The sequence below is a fragment of the Polypterus senegalus genome, chromosome 8 (genome assembly GCF_016835505.1).
Source record: "Polypterus senegalus isolate Bchr_013 chromosome 8, ASM1683550v1, whole genome shotgun sequence".
Taxonomy (NCBI): domain Eukaryota; kingdom Metazoa; phylum Chordata; class Cladistia; order Polypteriformes; family Polypteridae; genus Polypterus; species Polypterus senegalus.
Window position 1 is genome coordinate 6,892,198 of NC_053161.1, and position 21,049 is coordinate 6,913,246.

Genomic DNA, 21,049 nt, shown 5'->3' on the forward strand with positions numbered 1-21,049 from the left:
TTGATTAGCAAATGCTGAGCAGCTCTTAAAAAATACTGTCAAATATCTGTGTATTTTCACAATATCCAACAGTAACTTTTCATACAGCAGATAATCACACAGTTATATTTCAGAGCTAAAATGTTCAATAGAAATCTTTGTGACAAAATAGAAGCTTCTCTGCACGAATTAAACAGACCTGGATAAAGAACTATAGATAGTAGAAAGTACTTTATATGTTGTCTATATAATTACATACCAGAAATCTGTTTTATTAGTAGAAATTGCCACTTTAGGCTCAATTACAATTAATATGTATAAATACCTTTAGAGAGCTCCAGCTTGTTTTTTGACACACTGCACAGTATTCAGACAAAATTAAAAAGTGGGTAACTACTATTAACACACATGCCGCTTAAGTGGAAAAATGTTTAAACTTGATTCAAAGCAGACTGCCCACATATTGGTTGCACAGCCTCAGTTGCTTCATAAAGGAACATTATTGAAAAGGAATTCTATGCTGGCAGTGTCTTGCTACTCATCAAACACTAAGGGCTACTGTTTGTGGATCCTTAATCCAACTTTACTATGCTCTGTCTGAGAGGCTGCTTCACAGTTGATACTAAAAATTGAAGTCTTATAAATTAGTCAACACAACTGTTTTTTTTTAGATTTGTGGCCTTTCTTTATTCTGTTCATTTTAAAACATCTACTATTAGCTACAAGTGAATGTCTTTATTAATATTAGTATTTATTATTTTCTTTCTGCCACATTCTTTCTGATGCATAATTATGAAAGGTCTATATTCACTGGTTTACCATAAAACAATAACTAATCCATATAGATTTATTCAGAGATCAAACAATATTAGCAAATGTACATAATATTTGTTACCTAAATTTTTATTTATTTGCTAGTTTGTTTATTACCAAATTGTTTTCAGATTCAAGCAAGCTAATATGTTATTTCAATGTAAGAAATAGTTGAGAGATGAAATATCATGTCATTTTTGGCCAAGGGTTGATCTTTAAATCAAATGTGAGAGTTAAATATAAATATGAGGACAAAACTGTGCAAACATTAATAATGAGTTTTACTAATTTTCATACCTAAATTCTTCTTAATTCACAGATCTAGCTTGGAATACGGAAAACAAGAACTTAGAGTAAGAATAAACCACAAGTGACCACAACAAATAGTTAACTTTAAATAAAAAATTGGCAACCACTGCTGCTTACAAATGGAATTAGATAGCCCTAATTTTAGTTATGCCTTGGGCACTCAAAAAGCAAGATGAGTGTAGCCAATAAATGAATGTCCTACCAAATAAACCATTTCCATATCAAAATTAGTCAACTACTGAAGCTGCCGTGCTGAATGACTGTAAGTAATTCTTCAAACAATAGACTCCACTGATTTTTTGAATGATTACACATTTTCCTTTTTCAGCAAGAACCAATAAGGCAAAGTTTTAAGTCAAGGAGTTCTTATGCCATAGCACACCTTTAATGGGGAGCAACATTTCAAAAACGTTCAAAAAAGCATCAAAAAGAAACACTGTGTAAAAATACAACAAAGGAGAGGTAATTGTTTTATCTTGCCACACAAATAGTCATTTGTGGGTTTTTAACCTAGGCCTAGTTTGTCTCAAGCTTATTTATTGCATTTGCTGCCTTATTTTCAAGGAACAGAAAACCCTTTCTAAGACAGTTTCTAGAATAGTGTGTGTCTGAATTGTTGATAAGAATTCCCAGCATTACATCACTACAATTTTTATAGAGATAATAGACCTACACCACTACTTTTTCAATCATGCTAGGTAAATGCTACTCATCTTCCAGACATATAGCACAACAGTACACGGTTCCGGGAACCATTAATTTCCTTTTATTCTCCATTTTCCCTTTGAGATCAAGTACTTCTTTCCCTTTAAGCAGGATTTTACCCCCCTCCACTAATTATAGGTAATTACGAACTTCCTACCTGCTGAATTTTGCACCAGACAGGTGTAAAATAGATTTTGATTAGCAATTAAGTGAATTAGTAATTGTTATTTTATGGTGAACATTGTTATGCTTTCATTTTCATTGATTATCCAAACAAGGCAACATTTTATCTGTTTTAGTAATAAATGTTTTAGCTTTACAGTATGGAGTGCATAACAGAATTTCTTTGGCTGATGGCAGTTAGAGCACAGTGAGACTTCTTTATTTCTTACAAATTGGCTTGAAACCAGCAAAACACCTCTTTATCAGATGCTGCCCTTGTGGCTGTCGTTACTGCAACGCTGTCTTTGCTCACTGCCTCACCTCTCATTGCAGCTCACTCTGGAAATAACCAGTTGTAATGCAAAGAAAAAGGATTTACAATCAAAATAAAAGAAATCCAATTTGCTTTCTTGAAACCCTTAGAGTGGTATAAGGAAGTCTCAGTGGGTGGTTGACACATATGACTTGCAAGACAGTCAGCTCTTCCACCACTGCAATGATTAGTACAACAGGGTTATTGAGGCAGTAACTTTCTCTTGGTCTCCTTGTACCCAGAAAACCATTACTGATATATTAAAGCCACAGCATGAAACACAGAAGTGTGTGTCTTTGCCTAAGCAGAATAGCCTAAAGTCTACAAATCCTTTCTAAAGCAGATGAAGATACTAAGATATTGGCTTCTGCTTGATATCTAAATCAGCAAATAAGGATGTGGCGAATTTGGCATGTTTGCTGTGAAGGGAATTTCTTGATCAAGGCAAAAGATTCTTACAAGATGCTTATTTAAAGTGCAGCACAACTTTCATTAACAAATATATGATTAATAAATACATGACTACTAAATCAGAATGCATGCTTGGCCAAGTTCCTGTAACTATGTTCACCCTTCAAGTCTTTTCCATGTTGTGCCTATCAGTAGCTCGGCTTCACAGTTTCCTAGAAGAACTGCCAATTATAAGATATTTTCAGTGCCAATACCCCACTGTCATTAGAGGGAAATCCACATCTGCCTCCAATAATCAGGGCTTATTGTCTGCAGTCTGCTGCATATGGCGGTTTATAAAAATTGATTAAAACAGTCAAAGCACTGCTGTACTCATACTCTAAATGCACAGGGATAGCAAGGGTGGATGATTGAAGAGATAAGCAATTTTCTGTTTGTCTAAAGACTCAGTTGTTGGAGAAAATCTAAAAAAAAAAGAATGAAAGAGGAAACAAGCAGTTTTCTAGATCAATGACCCAAAATCTTTGCAGCAGTGATTTAACAGGCTTTCTGTTTCTGTTTGTCAGAGTCATGCTTGCCTGAAACAAAAGCTGTTATCACTTGCTGCTAAACTGTTGTTATCTCATCAGTTTCCAGCAAAGGCGATAATGATGTACTTCAAAGCAATAATCAAAGCACTGTTGACATCCCATGAAATAAGGTTCAAATTTGTACCCAATGCTGACCAAGCAGTCAAGTTAGCAAAGTAGCCTTACTCCTGAATTTTATCATTATCATCTGCTTGGCACCACTGAAATATAAAATGCATTTTCAAATGTGACAAGAAAGTATAATGAAGTCCAACTCATCATTATGAGAAATGCTAACTAAGGTACAGGGTGGCGCAGTGGTAGCGCTGCTGCCTCGCAGTTAGGAGACCCAGGTTCGCTTCCCGGGTCCTCCCTACTTGGAGTTTGCATGTTCTCCCCGTGTCTGTGTGGATTTACTCCGGTTTCCTCCCACAGTCCAAAGATATGCAGTTAGGTGGATTCGCGATTCTAAATTGTCCCTAGTGTGCCCTGCGGTGGGTTGGTACCCTGCCTGGGATTGGTTCCTGTGTTGGCTAGGATTGGCTCCAGCAGACCCCTGTGTTTGGATTCAACGGGTTGGAATATGGTACAATAAATGTATCTGCTTTTTTCTCATTTAGAAAATTAAATTACATTATTTTTTTATTGCAGTGAAGAAGGAGATGACAGTCTAAGTAAGTGAGAAATAACACCATGCAAAATATTAATTTAATGAACGTCAAACAGAAGTTGTCATAGAAAAACCTCTGTCTTGCACAAAGCATGTATGCATCAGAATATCATATTATGGCAGTTTTTCACAAAGAGTATTATTTGATCCAAGAATTGTATAGATATGTCCATTGTTACAAACAATACAAAAATAAGAAATAAAATGTGTATCTAGTCCTTACATATCAGTTATGATATGAAACAACAACAAGAAAATCAAATAAGGAAACTAGTTCTAAACATTAAAATAGAACTTTTAAGTCCACTTTGCAGTACTTTTTATCTGGGTTTTAAAGTTGGCATTGTTGCTTTATTGCTATTCAAGCCAATTATCATTAAAAATAACAGGGTTAAAAACAACGTCATTTTAAGAAGCCTTCCTTTTACATAGACTCTTTTTTTTTAGAAAATGGTTTTAGTATAATAGTAGGTATTGTTGTCATCTCAAAACAGATTTCAGGCCAGTTTCTGTGCTTGCTCCATGTTACTTTGATTTCTTCCATAAAATTCAGCTTTCTTCCTAAAAAAAAGGTGTTTCTGCAAGATTGGTGTATGTGTGAAAGTGCAGTGTGTTGGACTAGTATTGTATCCAGGGTTTGTTCCTGGTTCACTTTAACTGTAAATATGGAGAATCAACAAAAGTAAAAAATGTATTGCATGCACATAGAAGTAATTTGATATTAAGATTTAGTAAAAGTACAGTACATTACACTCAGCATCAGTACACTAAGAACATCAAAGTCAGAAAATAAAAGAAACACAGGTATAGATTATCTAAAATCAAAGACAAAAAAGTTTGTTTTTAGGTGCACTCCTTATATATAATTTGATACTATCCGTATGTATGGTGTTCTCGTCCATACACCGTATGTATGGTGTTCGCGTCAATACCCTGTATGTATGGTGTTCGTGTCAGTACCTTGACTCAATACAAATTAGAACCATGCAATGGGACTCTGCCTCTGTAGTTAGAACATAACGTGGCAAACGCGGACGCAGTATTGCACGATTGGATAAGAATGTTCAAATGCTTCAGTGATGCCGCTGGACGGCCAAGTATAGTAAGTCAGTGTTGGTTCAAGCAGATAACAGTAAGTTCGGTTGGTTTTTGGAACGTTGGTTTGGTGGGGTGTACTTTCCAGGACTAACATCGTCGACTGACTTAAACAGCTCTGGAACCGTAAGTAATTTAGAACGTATCGCCATTTGCTTGCTACGTCAAAATCTATCTTTGGGCAGTTCGGTTTTGGCATCCGTCCTTCTGACATCTATTGGCAAACTGAGTAATGACGGCGTGGTATTAACAACGGTCATTGTTTACATTTTAGCTGATCTCAGATCTAAAATGACCATGCCAACATAATTATCACTCCGACTCTAATTAGAGTCATAAAATACGGTTTGTTTTGAAAATTTCTTTGCCGGAAAAAATCATAAGAGCTGAGTTCACGTCTTGCAGCCCCATTTAAACAGGAAGCTCTTCATTCGGCCGAAAAGGTCTATTTTAAGCACAAATCAGTGCCATGATAACAAAAGTATTTCAAGGACTTAAAAAAACAAATAATTCTTTGCAGAGAAAGTATGGATTTCTCAAACGTAGAATTTTTTTTTATTGTATTAATTTTATTGTAATCATTCCATACAAATAGATCAATTTAGAATTTAGAATTTGTGGCCCAATTCAGGCTTCCAGTTGCTAGTTTGAATATAAAAAATATAAGAGTCTCATGCACAACCTATAGCAGGGGTCTCCAACTCCAGTCCTGGAGGAGCCACAGTAGCTGCAAGTTTTCATTCGAACCTTTTTCTTAGTTAATGACCTGTTGCTGCTGCAAATTAACTTAACAATAAACTGTGTCCATCATATAATATCTAAAAATAAAGAAAGATGAAGGTTTCAGGAATGTTGATCTGCTCAGATCCCCAAAACATTTTATCAGTGCTCTTAGAAAAGAGAAAATCAATGTTTAATTAACAACAATAATCGGCACATAAGCAACTGGTTAGGATGAAATTGGTTAGAGTTTGAGGTCCTGACTTTTCAGTTTTGTCTTCTGTTGGCTCACTCACTGCACATTTCATTCCTGTTTGGGTGCCATTTAAGGAAAGAAATTAAGCAATTCAGAGGAATGATGAAGAAATTCACAGAAAGAAATCTTTAAAAAACAAGTCAATTTAAATGAAAGGAAATCTGGTTAATTATTAGCAAAAACTGGTCACCAACTAAGAAAAGGGTTAGAATGAAAACCTCCAGGGGCCTCATGCATAACACCGTGCGTAGAATTCACACTTTAACATGGCGTATGGACAAAAGTGGAAATGTGCTTACGCACAAAAAAATCCAGATGCATAAATCTGTGCGAACGCCAACTTCCACTTTCTTCCGCTACATAAATCCCGGTCAGCGTGAAAAGTAACGCACGTCTTCTCCCAGAATTATGCCTCTTTGAATATGCAAATCAAAATAAATAGCTCTTCAGCTCAGAATTCTGTGAAAAGGCAATGGCAAAAGCATGAGGAGAAATAGAAGAGTTTCAGCAAAGACCAAGTGGAAGCAAGGAAGTTGATCGAGTGACATAGAGTGTCAGAGAAACTCAAAACTCAAGTTGACAAAGTCGCACAATGCCTGAAATAAAAAAGAAGTTGTCAGATATCAAAGTCGCCATGATGAGGCGAGTTGTAGCCCACCATCTGAGTGTCATATGAAAGCTTATTAGGGTACAGAGAAAAAAAAATAGGCACACAGTGGGGAAAAAAGCATGAAATATCAACTTCAATCTCTAAATTTCCACTTTAATCCTGCAGTTTATTTTATCATTAAAGTACAACATCATAAACTTATCTTAAAATCGTTTAATTTACTAGTTTTTCAAATCCCATCATAACTAAAGTAGCACGTTAAATGCTTTGTTTTGTATTTGATCTTTTATGTGCTCTATGTGTGTGAATCACTACATGCTTTTTAAACCGGCTTTCTCTTCCTCCGACAGGACACAAAATCCATTACATTCATGATATTACAGCTCTCTGAATAATTAAAATACTGAGATGTATACTTGATATCATTTTCATGATGATAGGAGTTAAAGCATGTTATTAAACATGGGAACACTGTGGCGCAGTGATTGTTCATGCCTCACGCAAGATGCTTGCTGCGCCATGTGCTACCTTCGATGAAATAATTTATTGCAGCAGTACTGTCTTTTTCAAACATACTAACCCCCAATTCCTGTCCTTACTTTTCTTTTTCCAAATACCCAATCGCCACACAATCAGCTCTGTAATAAGCCATCTGTAAGCTTAGAACGCTGATTCTTCAAAACTTTTAAGGAACATTGAAATATCTTTGTAGTATATGTTTAATTATTCTATCCATCCAGTGTCGCACCAGTCCCAGCAAGAATACAGCACGAGGCAGGAACAATCCGTGAACTGAGCGCCAGCTCCTTGCTAGTGCTGCAAAACCGTGTCCTCAAATGTTTATCTATTAACAATATAGATTATTTAAATTAAATTAAAGTTTTATTTTGCTGCATTTCATTCTAAAAATATCGTCATCATACTGTATGTAAATACGTGCTTTTAAAGTGGCTCAGGTTGTGCAATATTATAACTGTATTACAAGTTTACAGTGAGGTAATTGTACTTATAAGTACAAAGCGTTCTACAAGGAGCACTTGGTGGACTGATTGAGTGCGTTCATAGTTCTTGGGATGAAACTGTTTCTGAATCGCGAGGAAAGGCTCTGAAGCGTTTGCCATATGAGAGAAGTTCAATAGACATAATGGCTGAGGCAGCGTTTGCTGGATGCTGTATACCGATAATTTTCTTTTTGATCAGCTGCTTTAGAGCTGTGATTCTCCACTCAGATACAGTGATATAAATACTCCGAGGTCTTATGAAGTGTTCCCAGTATGCAGTGGTCCATGGAAGGGCAACCCGTGAACAGATGACAGGGTTATGGGCACATAAGCCAGATTGGTCCAACAGAAGAACCACTGTAGTACAAATTGATTAAAAATGTAATGGTGGCCATTAAAGAAAGGTGTCATAACAGACATTGCATTGCAGCTTGTCGTATTTGGAGCTGCGCAGCCCCAGACTGGTTAGAGTGTCTGTGTTGACCTCTGACCATTACCCTTACAATGGGCATGTGAGGTTTAAGGAATCATGTTTTCTTTTAGATCACAAAGACAGCAGTGTCTATGTGCATTATTTACCTGGGGAACAGATGGCAGCAGAATGTTTTATGGAAATAAGGCAAGCCATTGGAAGCAGTGTGATGCTCTCAGCAATATTCTGCTGGGGAACCCTTGACATTCATTTGGATGACACGTATCACCTACATAAAGATTGTTGCAGACCTCGTATTTAATTTCATGGGAAATGTATTCCTTAAAACAGAATAATAAGCCTTGCCACACTTCAAAAATATGTTCAGGAATGATTTGAGGAACATGAGAAGGAGTTCAAGTTGTTGACTTGGCCTCTGAATTCCCCAAATCTCAATCTGATTTTGAATTTGAGGAATGTGCTGGAAGACAAATCCAACGCATGGAGGACAGCTCAACTTACTGAACTTTAAGGATCTGCTGCTATCATCTTGGAGCCAGATACCACAGGACACCTTCAGAGGTCTTGTGGAGTCCATGCCTTGACAGGTCAGAACTGCTTTGGTGGTATGAGGGGCATCTATATGTTATTAGAGAGGTGGTTTTAATTGTGTGGCTGATCTTTTAATACCCCATTTCAGAAGTGTAAATTATCTTAACATGTATTATAATTCTTTAAGATGTGAAAGGTTATGTCCATAAGAAGGTCATGAACACTCCCATACTATATTAATAAAGACACTGGCAAAAACCCCAAGAAAACTAAGGAAAATATTTAAAAAATTAAAAAATGAATGTTGTTGCTCTTTTCGACAGTTTGAAACTACAGAGAAATGGGGTCATTTCAAAATGCAAAATACAAGCAAGGGTTTACTTTCTCACACAATAAGACAGGACTGAATAAACTCACTTAACATGAGCATAGCAACACCTGACTATATTATGCCCTACCGCAGTTCTAAAAAATTCATTATTACATGTTTTTCTTTAAGTATGGAAAAATACATGATTTCAACATTGAAAAAATTGTATATTGTATATTTACCACAGTCAGTATAACTACTGGATAATAAAATATGGTGTATAGGTGGTTGGGTTTGTTGATATCACTGTCTCTGCTCACTACCTTTGATCATTTTAACAGAACTTTTTAATAAATGTATAATTTGCCTAGATAGATAGATAGATAGATAGATAGATAGATAGATAGATAGATAGATAGATAGATAGATAGATAGATAGATAGATAGATAGATAGATAGATATCCATTGAAAATTAATATATTAAATAACTAAAGTTCTATAGCAGCTACTACAAAGACTTCTAATAGCAGTTGCTGAAAAGCCATGATAAAAGCTATACAGAGGGTGTGAAACATCACTCATATTAGCCAACAGCTTATATAAATATACTTTACTTAGCTATTGCTACCCTAAATAGCACGGGCTAGTGCCCAGATGAGAGAAAGTCTTTGTTCTCAAGCTACTGGCCCAACATATTACTACATAAGATACTTGAAAGCATAACTTGGGTGTAACACTACAGCAATCATCCTATGCAACCATCATTGTAAACATCAGAATTTGGTAACAGTGTTACATGATGGGAAATTATTGTCTTTTTTAAATGATTAAAAAGAGCAGCATTACAGTTTGTCTAATACCTTCACTGAAGCTTTGGTGATTCCAAAGACAAAAAGTACTAAATATAAATCTGTCTTTAACCGCAATCAAAGAAACACAAATTGAGCATATACAGCTGTAAAAAATAAGAAAATAAATATCTCCACCAAAAAATATGAAATAATTAAATGTTATTATTAATCTGTTGAAAGCCCGGTGTGCAAGCTCAAGGAGCTTTGCTTTGTCCTCTCATTAGTCCAGGTCAATTAAGGTGATATGCTGTAATATTTTTAGGAATCTTTTTTTTTTTTAAATATATTTGTCAAATCCATTTTTGAAACCTAAACCTAATACTGTATTTAGCAGTGAGCACGCTGCCTTATCTTTTGATACAGAGCATCCCAGAAATGAGTTAAAGATAGTGAATCTCAGTACAACACAAAGTCTAAGCACTAGCTTCATTGGTTAAAGCAAAGAGTTGTAAAAATATAGATAAAATGAATAAAACTAATAGAAACATAATAATATTGTACATAAAAGTCACTAGCCACACTTATCAAACAGAATATGGACAGGGAGACAAGTAAAGCAACTGACAACCATAATGAAATGAGACAGATGAAGAGAAATAAACAGAACAAAACGACAAACATGAGCACTGCAAACAGATAGATTCAGACAGATAGGTATAGGTAAAGACACAGAGAAAAAAAGTTAAACAAAGCAACATAATAAGGGAAAAAGGTCACATAAATAAGTATGCATGCAACAAGCCATCACTTCCACTAAATGTGTTTAACGGTGACATCTACTGATGTTAATTATTGTATCACCTTTATCAACAAAATTAATTTACCAGCCACAGGAATAGAGTACACTTGGTAAATTTCTTTCCTTACAGGACTTTAACAGTTTACTATGCAAATCTGTGCACATTACAAAGTTAACAGAAAAAGCTTCACTCTATCAAAGTACAAGATGCTGCTGCTGTTGCTTGTATTTTGATTGATATTTACATGCAGAACAAAAACTGGAGTACATTTTTCAATCAATATTTACATCAAACAGTCCTCACAAGCAAAATTTCTTCTTATACATAATATGCGTATTGCATGACACCTGTGATAATGAAATAAATAAGTAAATTAGGAAAGAGGTTCTTGGATGAAATTATCCTTTTTATTGCTCCTTTGCAGTACAGATTAAAATAATGTCATTTCTGCCACAAGGTCATGGGGAGTCACAGAATATCCCAGCAGCAGAGGACACAATGCAGGAACTAATCCTCCACCACTCTTAAAATACATACTCTTACTAATTTACACCATGAAAAAACACAGACCTTATCTAAATGAACATGCACGATTCTTGGACGTGACAAAAAACTGGAGTACCAGGAGAAAACCCTTTAAATCATGGGGAGAAAATGTTAACCCTGCACAGACAGAGGTAAGGCCAAGAGCAGAACTCGGATCCAGTTCTATAGGTAGCACAGGCAATACTAACCTCTTTGTGATTAAATTGTCCTTCTGCAGTATTTCAGTTTCTCAAGAATAATGTTCACCTTATACTGTATGGGAATGGATTGTAAGATTCATATTTTTGAACATTTTTCATGGAACAACTAACAGATAGATCATCTCATGTTACATTTGTCATTGCTTTTCTATGATATTTGCGAAAACCTGATTCCTAAAAGCAAACTTGCCACAAAATATGGTAGAAGAAAAAAACTTTTTTCATCAGGTTTAATGAACGTCTTCTAATGTTACATGTTATAGAATCAATTACTTTAAATGAGTGTGTACTAGTTAAAGTAGAAATCTAGATAAATTTCTAATGAGATATCTAATTGTCCAAATACGGCAGCAAAACTGTTTATTTAAACAGAATGATCCCACATACTGTACAACAGCACTTTCTTCAGAACATTTAGAAAAATTGCTAGAGAAATAATAAGCATACTTTCTTTATTAAGGAATGAGTAAAAGAGTATACCACATGAAGAAATGAAGGAACTTTCCATTTTTCTTATTTATGAAATAAATTATTGTAATAGTACTGTTTGCATGACATAATGATTCATCCTTTAAATAGATTGTATAATTTCTTCAAAAAAGTCATAATTATTATTATGAAAATAATAACTATAATACTCCATAAAATGTTCTAATTTAGCAATTACCATTCAGAAAGCTTTAAAAGAATAGAGCACAATTATTTAACCTACAAGCCAATTCTTTTACTCTTAAATGCATTAAAGCTCTATAAAAATAAGCATCCAGCTATCCATGTTCTGCAGCGCCCTTTTTCTTCTCAAAGTTGAGGGACGTTAAACAATATCAAGAAAGCAACAAGTTCAAGGAAGGATCTAATCCTGGTTAAGATGACGGGATACACTTACACATGGTGCAGGCCAATTTCATTTGGCCAATCAATCTACATTACATACCTTTAGATGTGAGAGAAGACAGATATCCTCATGGAATAGCCATAGAAATGGACAGAGGGTATGTACACCCCACATTGATGTTACCCAAGAACTGGCTTCCCCCTATGACATGCAATTAAGAATACACCATAGTTTGTCCCAGCAAAGTGATATAACTGATATGGCTGTCTGAATTGCCATGGCAAGGCTGGTTCTCACTTTGCACCTAATGCTAGCAGGGTAGGCGCAGATCCCACAAGACCAAAGGCTGACTTTGGCACTTCTGAAAATGTTTGGATGGAATGTGAATAAAATGGAAACTAAAACAATCCAATTATATTCTAAAATATATTTAATATTTCAGAATGCTGTGTGTTTTAAGTAATAAAACACAATACTTTCAACAGTTTGAGGTTAGAAAGAATAAAAGGTAAATACTATTACAAAAAACTTAAAAGTGTGCATTAATTTAAAAAGAGAGACTGCACAAAGGAATAACGGAGTGCTGTAATAGTTGGATCGCAGAAAATCGGTTGAATCTTTTTAGGTAATAACAGCATTGTTTTAGGTATTATGCAACCAACAAAAAATGTCGTCAAAGAACGAGTTAACCTGCCATGAACGAATCTGCGTTGTTGCTAATAACCATTATAATAATAAGGCTGAGATCACCAAAGAGAGCTTAACCCCTGAGAAAACAGCGCTGTACCTAAGAGTGAGAAAGATGTCTATTCTAAAAATTGTGTGCCAACACTTTTGAACCATTCTAGGTTACATTGATTACAGCGCTTTAGGATGAAGAAATGCATAGTGATGACTACATAATCAGAGACAACCATGGAGAAGGTTTTGCTTTTTCATGTAAAAACTGCGTGTTTTAGAAAAAAATACAGAGGTGGTCTCGTGAAATGTTGCGCTTTCGACCACACGCAATTTTCCTTTTCCAAGTAAATGCTGGCATTAAAATAAGGCAGATAGCAATGGGAAGTCGAATTCGTCGTGTGTTTCGTCGGTCCCCACTACCTCTCTACGCCAATGTGCGTGATTATAAAGCATGAGCACATTAGCTGCAGCGCGCTTGAAACACTTAACGGGACAGACATAAGGACAAGCGCCGCGCAGCATCGGCAGCAAACTCGACGAACGCGTGACAGGTAGACTCACTCTGGCTTTCTCCCTAGCACCACGGAGCGGCAGATGGTGGCGGGCTTCTGCAGGACCAGCGACTTGCAGCAGTCCTCAGCAGAGTCCGGGCTAGTAGGGCTAGACTGCGGGGACGGCGAGGTCGCGGGCACCAGTTGTAGATGCTGCTGGGACTGCGACGGGTGCTGCCTGGGCTGCTGTGGCTGCTGTCCCGGATGTGTCCCGGCTTTGCTGTTGCCCGGGTGCTGATGTGGGAGCGCTGCGGACTGAGGGCTGGCACTGCGCGGCGCCGGGTGGTGGTGGTGGTGATGGTAGTGGTGAGGCTGATGCTGCTCTTTCAGTTGCCGGTTCTCGCCGATCAGCTCCTCCACCCTCCGCTCAAGCTCGTCTATCCGCTGCCGCTGTGTTTGGATCAGACTCTGCTGGTTCTGCACGATGGTGGTAAGCTCCTTGAGATACAGGACAGCTTTCATGGGGTTGTCCAGCAGGCTCTCCATGCCTGTCAGTGAGGCGAAGTGCCTACACAAGCCAGGCTCTCGTCGCTGATCTCGCTGTTGATATGACTTGACTTGTAATTGCAGATGGATGCTCCTCTCTTCTTCTCTCCTGCCGCACGCTCACTGCAAGCGAGCTGGATGGCTCTGTTCCCGACTGTTGAAGCTGTGAAGAGGACAGCACTGATGATGCTGCCGCCGCGGATTGGGAGAAGCGAGCGGTGGAGGAGGGGTCCGGGTATCGAGCTCAATGTGATGTCAACACGTCCAGCCAAGAGGGTATTTTTTTAGCCAGAAGAAGATGGGCAACGCTTTCTTAACTGATTAGAAAATCGGTCTAGTGTATAGGTGCAGTAGGTGGGCACACTGCTGTGCGCGGGGGGCCTGGGTAATGATGGGGTTTGTGAGCTACAGTTTTACTTTCAGCCCCCTCATAGACGCAATCATTTCTGTCACACTCCAACCACAGTGCAGTGGGCTTTTACAATATAGTGGGAAACGAAGCTATTGAAAGTACACGGTAAAAATTGCATATGCAAGTAACCATTAGGATAAAATGGATTTCCTAAACATATTTTAACACGCCGAAAAGAGATTTTGCATTCTGACAGCTTTTTTGTGAAGTTCTCCCAGCGACATTAATATTAGATATTTTGGTTACAGAGTATTTCACACATATTGCAATTGTTTCTCATACAAAATCATTCACGCATTTGTTCCATTACGCGAAGACAACCTGCCTCAGTGGTACCTGGAAGGAAGCAGAAAGTAACCATGGATGGGGCACCAACTACGCTGCAGCACACACTTGACAGTATACACATTCATTCCTTATTCTTCTTAGCTTGCTTATTTCAGTCCAGGATCGAACAATTGTATTGAAAGCAAGAAACTAACATCGGCAGACCATTATAGAGTACACTAACAATACAACAGATCATTGATATGAAATTAAAATGAATATAATGTACTACTATAGTATAGTTAAGTGTTTTGTGATCCAAAGACATATATGCTAGGTTATCTGATGGCTCTAAATTGGCCCTGCATGTGTGTGTAAATGTGTTCTATGATAGGCTGGCACCTTGGCTGGGACTGGTGTTCACATTGCAGGCATTACTGCTTCCACAGGCTCTGAGCCCTGCAATCTTGAAATGTTTAAGCAAATTATAAAGTCTGATGGATACATATATGGAATATTCTACAATGGTGCTGACCAGAATTTATTTTATTAAATTCAGATGTGATTTATTGACTTAACAATGATCAGTGTGCAGTAGTGGTGTTTTCAGGTAGTTGTATAGCCTGAAATAAATGGATTGAAGGATACTTAAAATATACAAGGTAGGTTTTTTTTTTTTTGAAGATGCCTTCATGTAGAAATGAAATTTGCTGATTATAGGTTGTAAACATCTGACTTAATGAGCATTGGGTTTGAATTGGGAATACAGAGGACAAGTATGCATTACGTGAATAAGGGATTTTTATGCTTTAATAGATAATATACTGTAGCTGATTAGATTTTTTTGTCCTGAACCTCAAAGTTCCTTAAACTTACCACTTTTGGATGATTAAAAAAACAGCAAATGCTGTCAGTGACTTTCCGGGATCAATTTAACACTGGTTTAAAATTGTATAGCATCATCAACATTCAAGTGATAGACAAATTATGTTAAAGAAAAAACGCATCTTCAACAGAAAAATAAAAAGATAAACAGTAAGGATTCTGTGAAATATTATTATCAATACCATTATACACAGTACAGTATGCATTTTTAGCTTTTCAAATATTTCATGTTAACAAAAAGTTTTAGCTGAACAATTCTGTATTTTTTTCTCTGCTTTCTTTTCCATTTGTTCTGTGGTGGCGTTTTACCAGTTGACCGAAGCACTGTGGAGCGACCAGTGATGCTGGAATAAAGATGGGTACCCCAGCTGTCCAGAAGACCGACTGCATCAAATCCTCTCACATGAAGCATGGAAATGTAATGTAAGCACATTTATGTTAGATAGAATGCCCAGTGGGAGCTGTGTGGACTTTCGGCCTTGGAAACCCCTGCAGGTTTTTTTTTTATTGATTTTTCTGTTCTCCTGGCCATCTAACCTTATCACCAGACTTATCTTTAGAGACTTAAATTATGATCTTTATATATAATATGCTACCGTGGCTGTTCATTTGTCTCTACATGATTTTAAATCACCTGTAGTTCGCAAACCGTTTGAACTATTGACCTGAAATTTGGTACTCATATACTACGTGATCACTACTGTCCGCTGTCGGGGTGATAATTTAACTCCAAGGTTATTCCTCTTTTTATTTTATTGTAGAATCAACTCTAGGCAGCACACAGCAGGGCAACTGTGCGGCACATGCATACGGGCACCGTTCTCATTCCCTACCACCTTCACCGTCACTTCCCCTACATCTTCATATCTTAAGCCATTGTTGAGGCAGATTGAAGATTTAAGTGAAAAATTAAAGAAAACATACTAAGTAATTGCAGCACAAACACTGACTTAATCAGTTTTAACGTGAAAAGATGCAGATGGAAGAAGAGAAGAAGCAGGCCACTATGGTGGAGAAAAGAAGAGCTGCTCAGGAAGCAGCAAGCGCATCAACTTCTGAGCAAACGAATGGTAAATGTACACAGAAACAGTATGAAAACTAGGAATGTTCAAGTCAAGTGTATTCCTTGCACGTTATCGTGCAGTGCGCCGTTACTTATATTGTATATTAGGACAATTCCGTTCTACTAATTATACAGTTTGTCTTAAGTTTTATGAGATCGTGTGGATGCATTTTATTTCCTTTGTTACTTATTCATTAATATTCTTACCTAATCCTATTTGTTTTTCTTTTCTTGTAACTTCTTTTTGACATCTTATAAAACACTTTGAGCTATATTATGTGCATAAAAATATAGTATGTTATATTGTGCCTTAGAAATAAATGTTGTTGAATGTCTCTTTGCAAACTTATGTGCTTATGAGTACTTTCCTAATTCTGGACAAACATCAGCTGACTGAATAGCTGACTACCAAGGCACAGAAACACAGATATACTAATCCCAGACCTGCCTTTATACTAAAAACAGGACATTGCATCTCTTAGCTATAATCTCATTGAAACTTTGAAATGACAGGCCAAGGTTAGCTGTGTGTTTTTCGGAGAAAAGGGAGAGGGTGGGGCCGGAAAGAGGGCATTCGTCCCTAACTTTCCACAGCTTCAGTAAGTTAATATGATATACCCTCTCACTCGGTCAACGGTTTACGCCAGCAATTTCGAGTGAGAGATGAGCACAAGCACCAGTACACGATCTCCCGGCTGAAATTCGCGCAAGGAGGAGTTTTGATTGTAATTCCAGGCCTGCGCTGCTTGAGCTCGAGACATGTGTTCTTTAAGCGAGGCCAAATTTTATCTAATCTATCACATAACTGTGTAGTACATTCTAAGATATTATTGGAGGGAAGTGCCTCCCCTTCCCATCCTTATTTTAGCACGTCCAAAATGCCCCAGGGTTGGCGTTCGTACAGAAATTCAAAAGGGGAAAACCCTGTGGAGGCTTGTGGCACCTCCCGTTATGTGAAAAGGACTAGGGTAAAAGTTGGTCCCAGTTCTTACCGTATGTGCTGACTACCTTGCGGAGCATCTGCTTAAGTGTCTGGTTAAATCTTTCCACCAGTCCATCCGTCTGCAGGTGATAAACGGACATCTTGAGATGCTTAATATGGAGTAATTTGGCCACCTCCCTGAACGTATCCAAAGTAAAGGGCGTACCTTGGTCCGTAAGGACTTCTTTAGGTATGCCAACTCGGGGGAAAAAAGCCCTACTAATTCCTGTGTGATATTCTTTTTATTAGCAGCTTGCAGGAGAACCGCCTTTGGGTAATGAGTTGCGTTATCTACAATGACCAAGATGTACTTATGACCTTGTACCGAAGGTTCTAGGGGTCCTACCAGATTGACGCCGATCTGCTCAAAGGGAACATCTATAAGGGGAATTGGGACTAGAGGAGCACGGTCCCTCCTGGGTATCTGACGTAACTGACGGACTGGGCAAGACTGACAGAAACGGCGGACCTCCTCATTGATCCTGGGCCAATAAAATCGGAGCTTCACTCTCTCCAATGTTTTCTCGGCCCCGAGATGGACGCCTAAGAGGTGGGCATGCGCTAGTTCACAAACCTCCCACCGGTAGGTCCGCAGAACTAACAGCAACTTCTGTACCTCACCTTCGTGTCCCGTAACTTGGTACAACAGTTCATTATCCAAAACAAAGTAGGGTCCCGGTGGTGTGGAATCTAGCGACTATATGTCATCCGCGGACACAATGGCTTTCCGGGCAAACTTCAGGGAATCATCATTCCACTGTTCTCTTTTAAATGATGCCGGCGTAGACCAAAACTGATGATCTATGCCGGCAAGTGGATCAGGTGTCTGGTTGTACTTCCGGGTCGAGGTCCATCCCCAAAGAGAGCTCCCCGGGCCATCATTAGTTGCCGAGGAGCACGGCGTGGGAGCAGCTGGGAGGGCCCCTTGACCCCCCCATAATCAGACCCAACTTAGGTATAGGAGTGGTGACAGCTCTACCGCATTTACTTTCCCACCATTCTTGTCCCAATATAACCAGATAGGGGGGCTTGGGCAGCACAGCAGTGAGCAATTGTTTAGGACTCCCCTCCCAGGTTATAAAACACTTTGTGGACCTGTATGATTAGGTCTCCCCTAAGTTATGCTCGTTCGCTGAATGAGCCACTGTCATGGTAGAACATAACGACGAGCAACAATGGTAATGTTGCTCCCGGAGTCAAACAATACCACAACTGAGTGCCCATTTAATAACACCACTCCTGTATTTGTGACTGCCAGAGGGTTCGACAGAGCACAGTACCTCTCTCCCTTTGCATAGCTGCAGTCCATCGGCTCTACGTTGAAGGGACAGGTGAGAAGGATATGTCCCCAATTGAAACAGCAGGGCGGGGTGGGCACTCGGTCTCTCTGTTTAGCCGGAGCCTCCGCAACACAGCGGGTGGGTTCAGGGGTGGAGACACGTCCCTGTCGGATCCCGCGAGCAGGCTTCTCAGACCCCCCAAGTTGGTTCACCGCCAGCTGTCACTCCAAGACCTCCAGAAGACCGTTCATGTCTTTAAAGTGGTGTCTCCGGACCAACCCCTTGCAGGCCACCTGCTTGACCACCTGGTGGGCCTGGTTAAAATCTGGCCGTAGCCAGCACCCAAGCTTTCCCCAGAACTCAAACACCTCAGCTCTAGCCGGGAGATGGGGGTTGTATTTCCACTGCCGCCATACCCTCACCTGCTGCCCGGAGGTCACGCTGTAGCGTTTGTAAAGTTCAGCCCTTAGGAGGTCATATTGGGTGGCTTCCTACTCGGGAAGATCGTGATAGGCCCGCTGCACAGGGCCCTTCAGGTACGGAGCCAAGATGGATGCCCACTCCATCCGTGGCCACTGATTACGAGTCACCATCCTCTCAAAGATGGTCACATATGACTCAAGATCGCCTGCATCTGTGAAAGGGACAATCAGAGGTGGTAGTGGCTGTGCAGGCTCTGGCTTTACCGCTTCTGCCGCCGCCAGCTGCCTCTTAGTTTCGGCGAGCTCTGTCTTGGTAGTGGCCTGGTCGATCTTGACTGCCTGGAGCTCGTCCGCCAGAGTAGTAAGGACTGTGTTCAAGTCCTGCCCTTCTGACATCTTCGGGCTTTATCCTGCCGACTACACCACTGTAATAAAAGACAGAAATGCTCATAAAGATTTGGGATTTTTAGCCCCGTATACTGTAACATAAAAATTCAAGGTCAGTAGTTTCCACAACTCAAAGGCACAGAAAGATAGGTAGACGGACAATTTATGGGGACCGGAAATTAAACTGTGGGATGCTGGGAAAACCATGGTGCTGGATGGGTGGCTGATGTCATCAAACGGGGACCAGGGAGAAGAAAGGAGCCCGGAAGTGCTGCGGCACTTCGGATCGTCCGGGCAGTATTACTTTCTGAGGAAATAAGAAAAGAGAGGTTAGTACGCTGCCGTTGTCCCTTGGCATGACTTGTCACGGTGTGTGTCAGGTCCTTAAATTGCTCCCCATGCACTTGTGTGTGACAATATATATATATATATATATATAGTGACTAAGTCTCAGTACTTTAGCAAAACCAACTTTAAACAGGAACAGCACAGTTATATATTGTAGCGGGATGTACCACTCTGCTATACACAGACACAGCAATCAGGCAGGGTCATGGCCAGGTTAGTGGCCAAGTAATTCTGTTTCCTGCATTTATAATGTTCCTTGCATCGGCCATCGATGACAGGCGCTTATAGTGCTACTGTGGTCAGCTCGGATTTGCTTTTTTGGCTGAGAGCCTGCGGTTGCCCCGGCAACGGATAAGCTGTCTTCCACAGATGTGACAATCACGCTTCGGGACGCTCTTCAGCATGTCGTCCCGTTGGGGGGAGTCCCAAAAAACTTTTGAAACCTTAAAATATATATATGCTAGGGGGCTCCGCCCCTGCTCACTTCGCTCGCCCACCCACGGGTTTCGTTTACCGGATATACAATTTAAAGAGATAGCTATTTTCATGGGAATTGTTACATATGCATATTTTCACTTTTACTGTAAAACAATACTTGTCCTTTATTTCCTGCCCCGGGTGTGGTTAAATCTTTCTCACAGGATGTATAACGCTGCTCGTGTTGTGAAGAGGGGCAGCTGAACGCACAACTAAGGAGATGCCATCGGATCATCTGTTGTCTTTCTGCTGCTGGCGAGCTGCGTGTTCTTTTTTTCACGCTGCACGTCGCTCTTTTAAAAGCCTGTACAGCAGCTGTCCTTTTGCTACTTCATGTTTCTGCCGCTCGCTTTGTGAAGGGGGGGGCTGAACATACGCTAAGGAGTTGCAGTCAGATCATCTGCTGGCTTGTTGCTGCTGGCGAGCTGCGTGTACTGCTTGTCGCTTATTGTTGTTTTAAGAGCTGGGAGCACATGATGTCTGTCTTCCAAAAGCATTCCAACAACTGCTTGGTTAGATGCCCGTGAACTTGTTTTAAATGTCTTACTGTCCTGTCTCGCAGGACGTTAAAGTGTCTCTCGTGGGATGTCAAATTGTCTTTGCATGACGTTAAAGTGTGTCTTGCAGGACGTCAAATTGTCTTCCAAGAAGATCACGTGTTGTCTCCCTAGTCTCCCTCCCAGGATTTGTTTGTAATAGAGAGATATATATCTATATATATACAAGTCAATGTGTGTATGTATGTATG

At 39.3% G+C, this 21,049-nt stretch overlaps 1 protein-coding gene and 1 long non-coding RNA gene across 8 annotated transcripts in view; one reads left to right on the forward strand and one right to left on the reverse strand.

Moving 5' to 3' along the window:
• LOC120533726 (IQ motif and SEC7 domain-containing protein 3-like) overlaps positions 1-13,868 on the reverse strand; it is a 694,738-nt gene extending 680,870 nt beyond the window's left edge. For all 7 annotated transcript variants that reach the window (XM_039760650.1, XM_039760644.1, XM_039760648.1 and 4 more), the window contains exon 1: positions 13,303-13,868. In XM_039760650.1, the coding sequence (XP_039616584.1) occupies positions 13,303-13,778 (476 nt within the window). In that variant the 5' untranslated portion in view covers positions 13,779-13,868. The remainder of the gene's footprint in view (positions 1-13,302) is intronic.
• Positions 13,633-16,203, forward strand: LOC120533727. The gene is made up of 3 exons (XR_005634609.1): positions 13,633-13,722; positions 13,863-14,054; positions 15,655-16,203. It is a non-coding gene; the product is annotated as an uncharacterized LOC120533727 (long non-coding RNA).
• Positions 16,204-21,049: the final 4,846 nt, after the last annotated feature.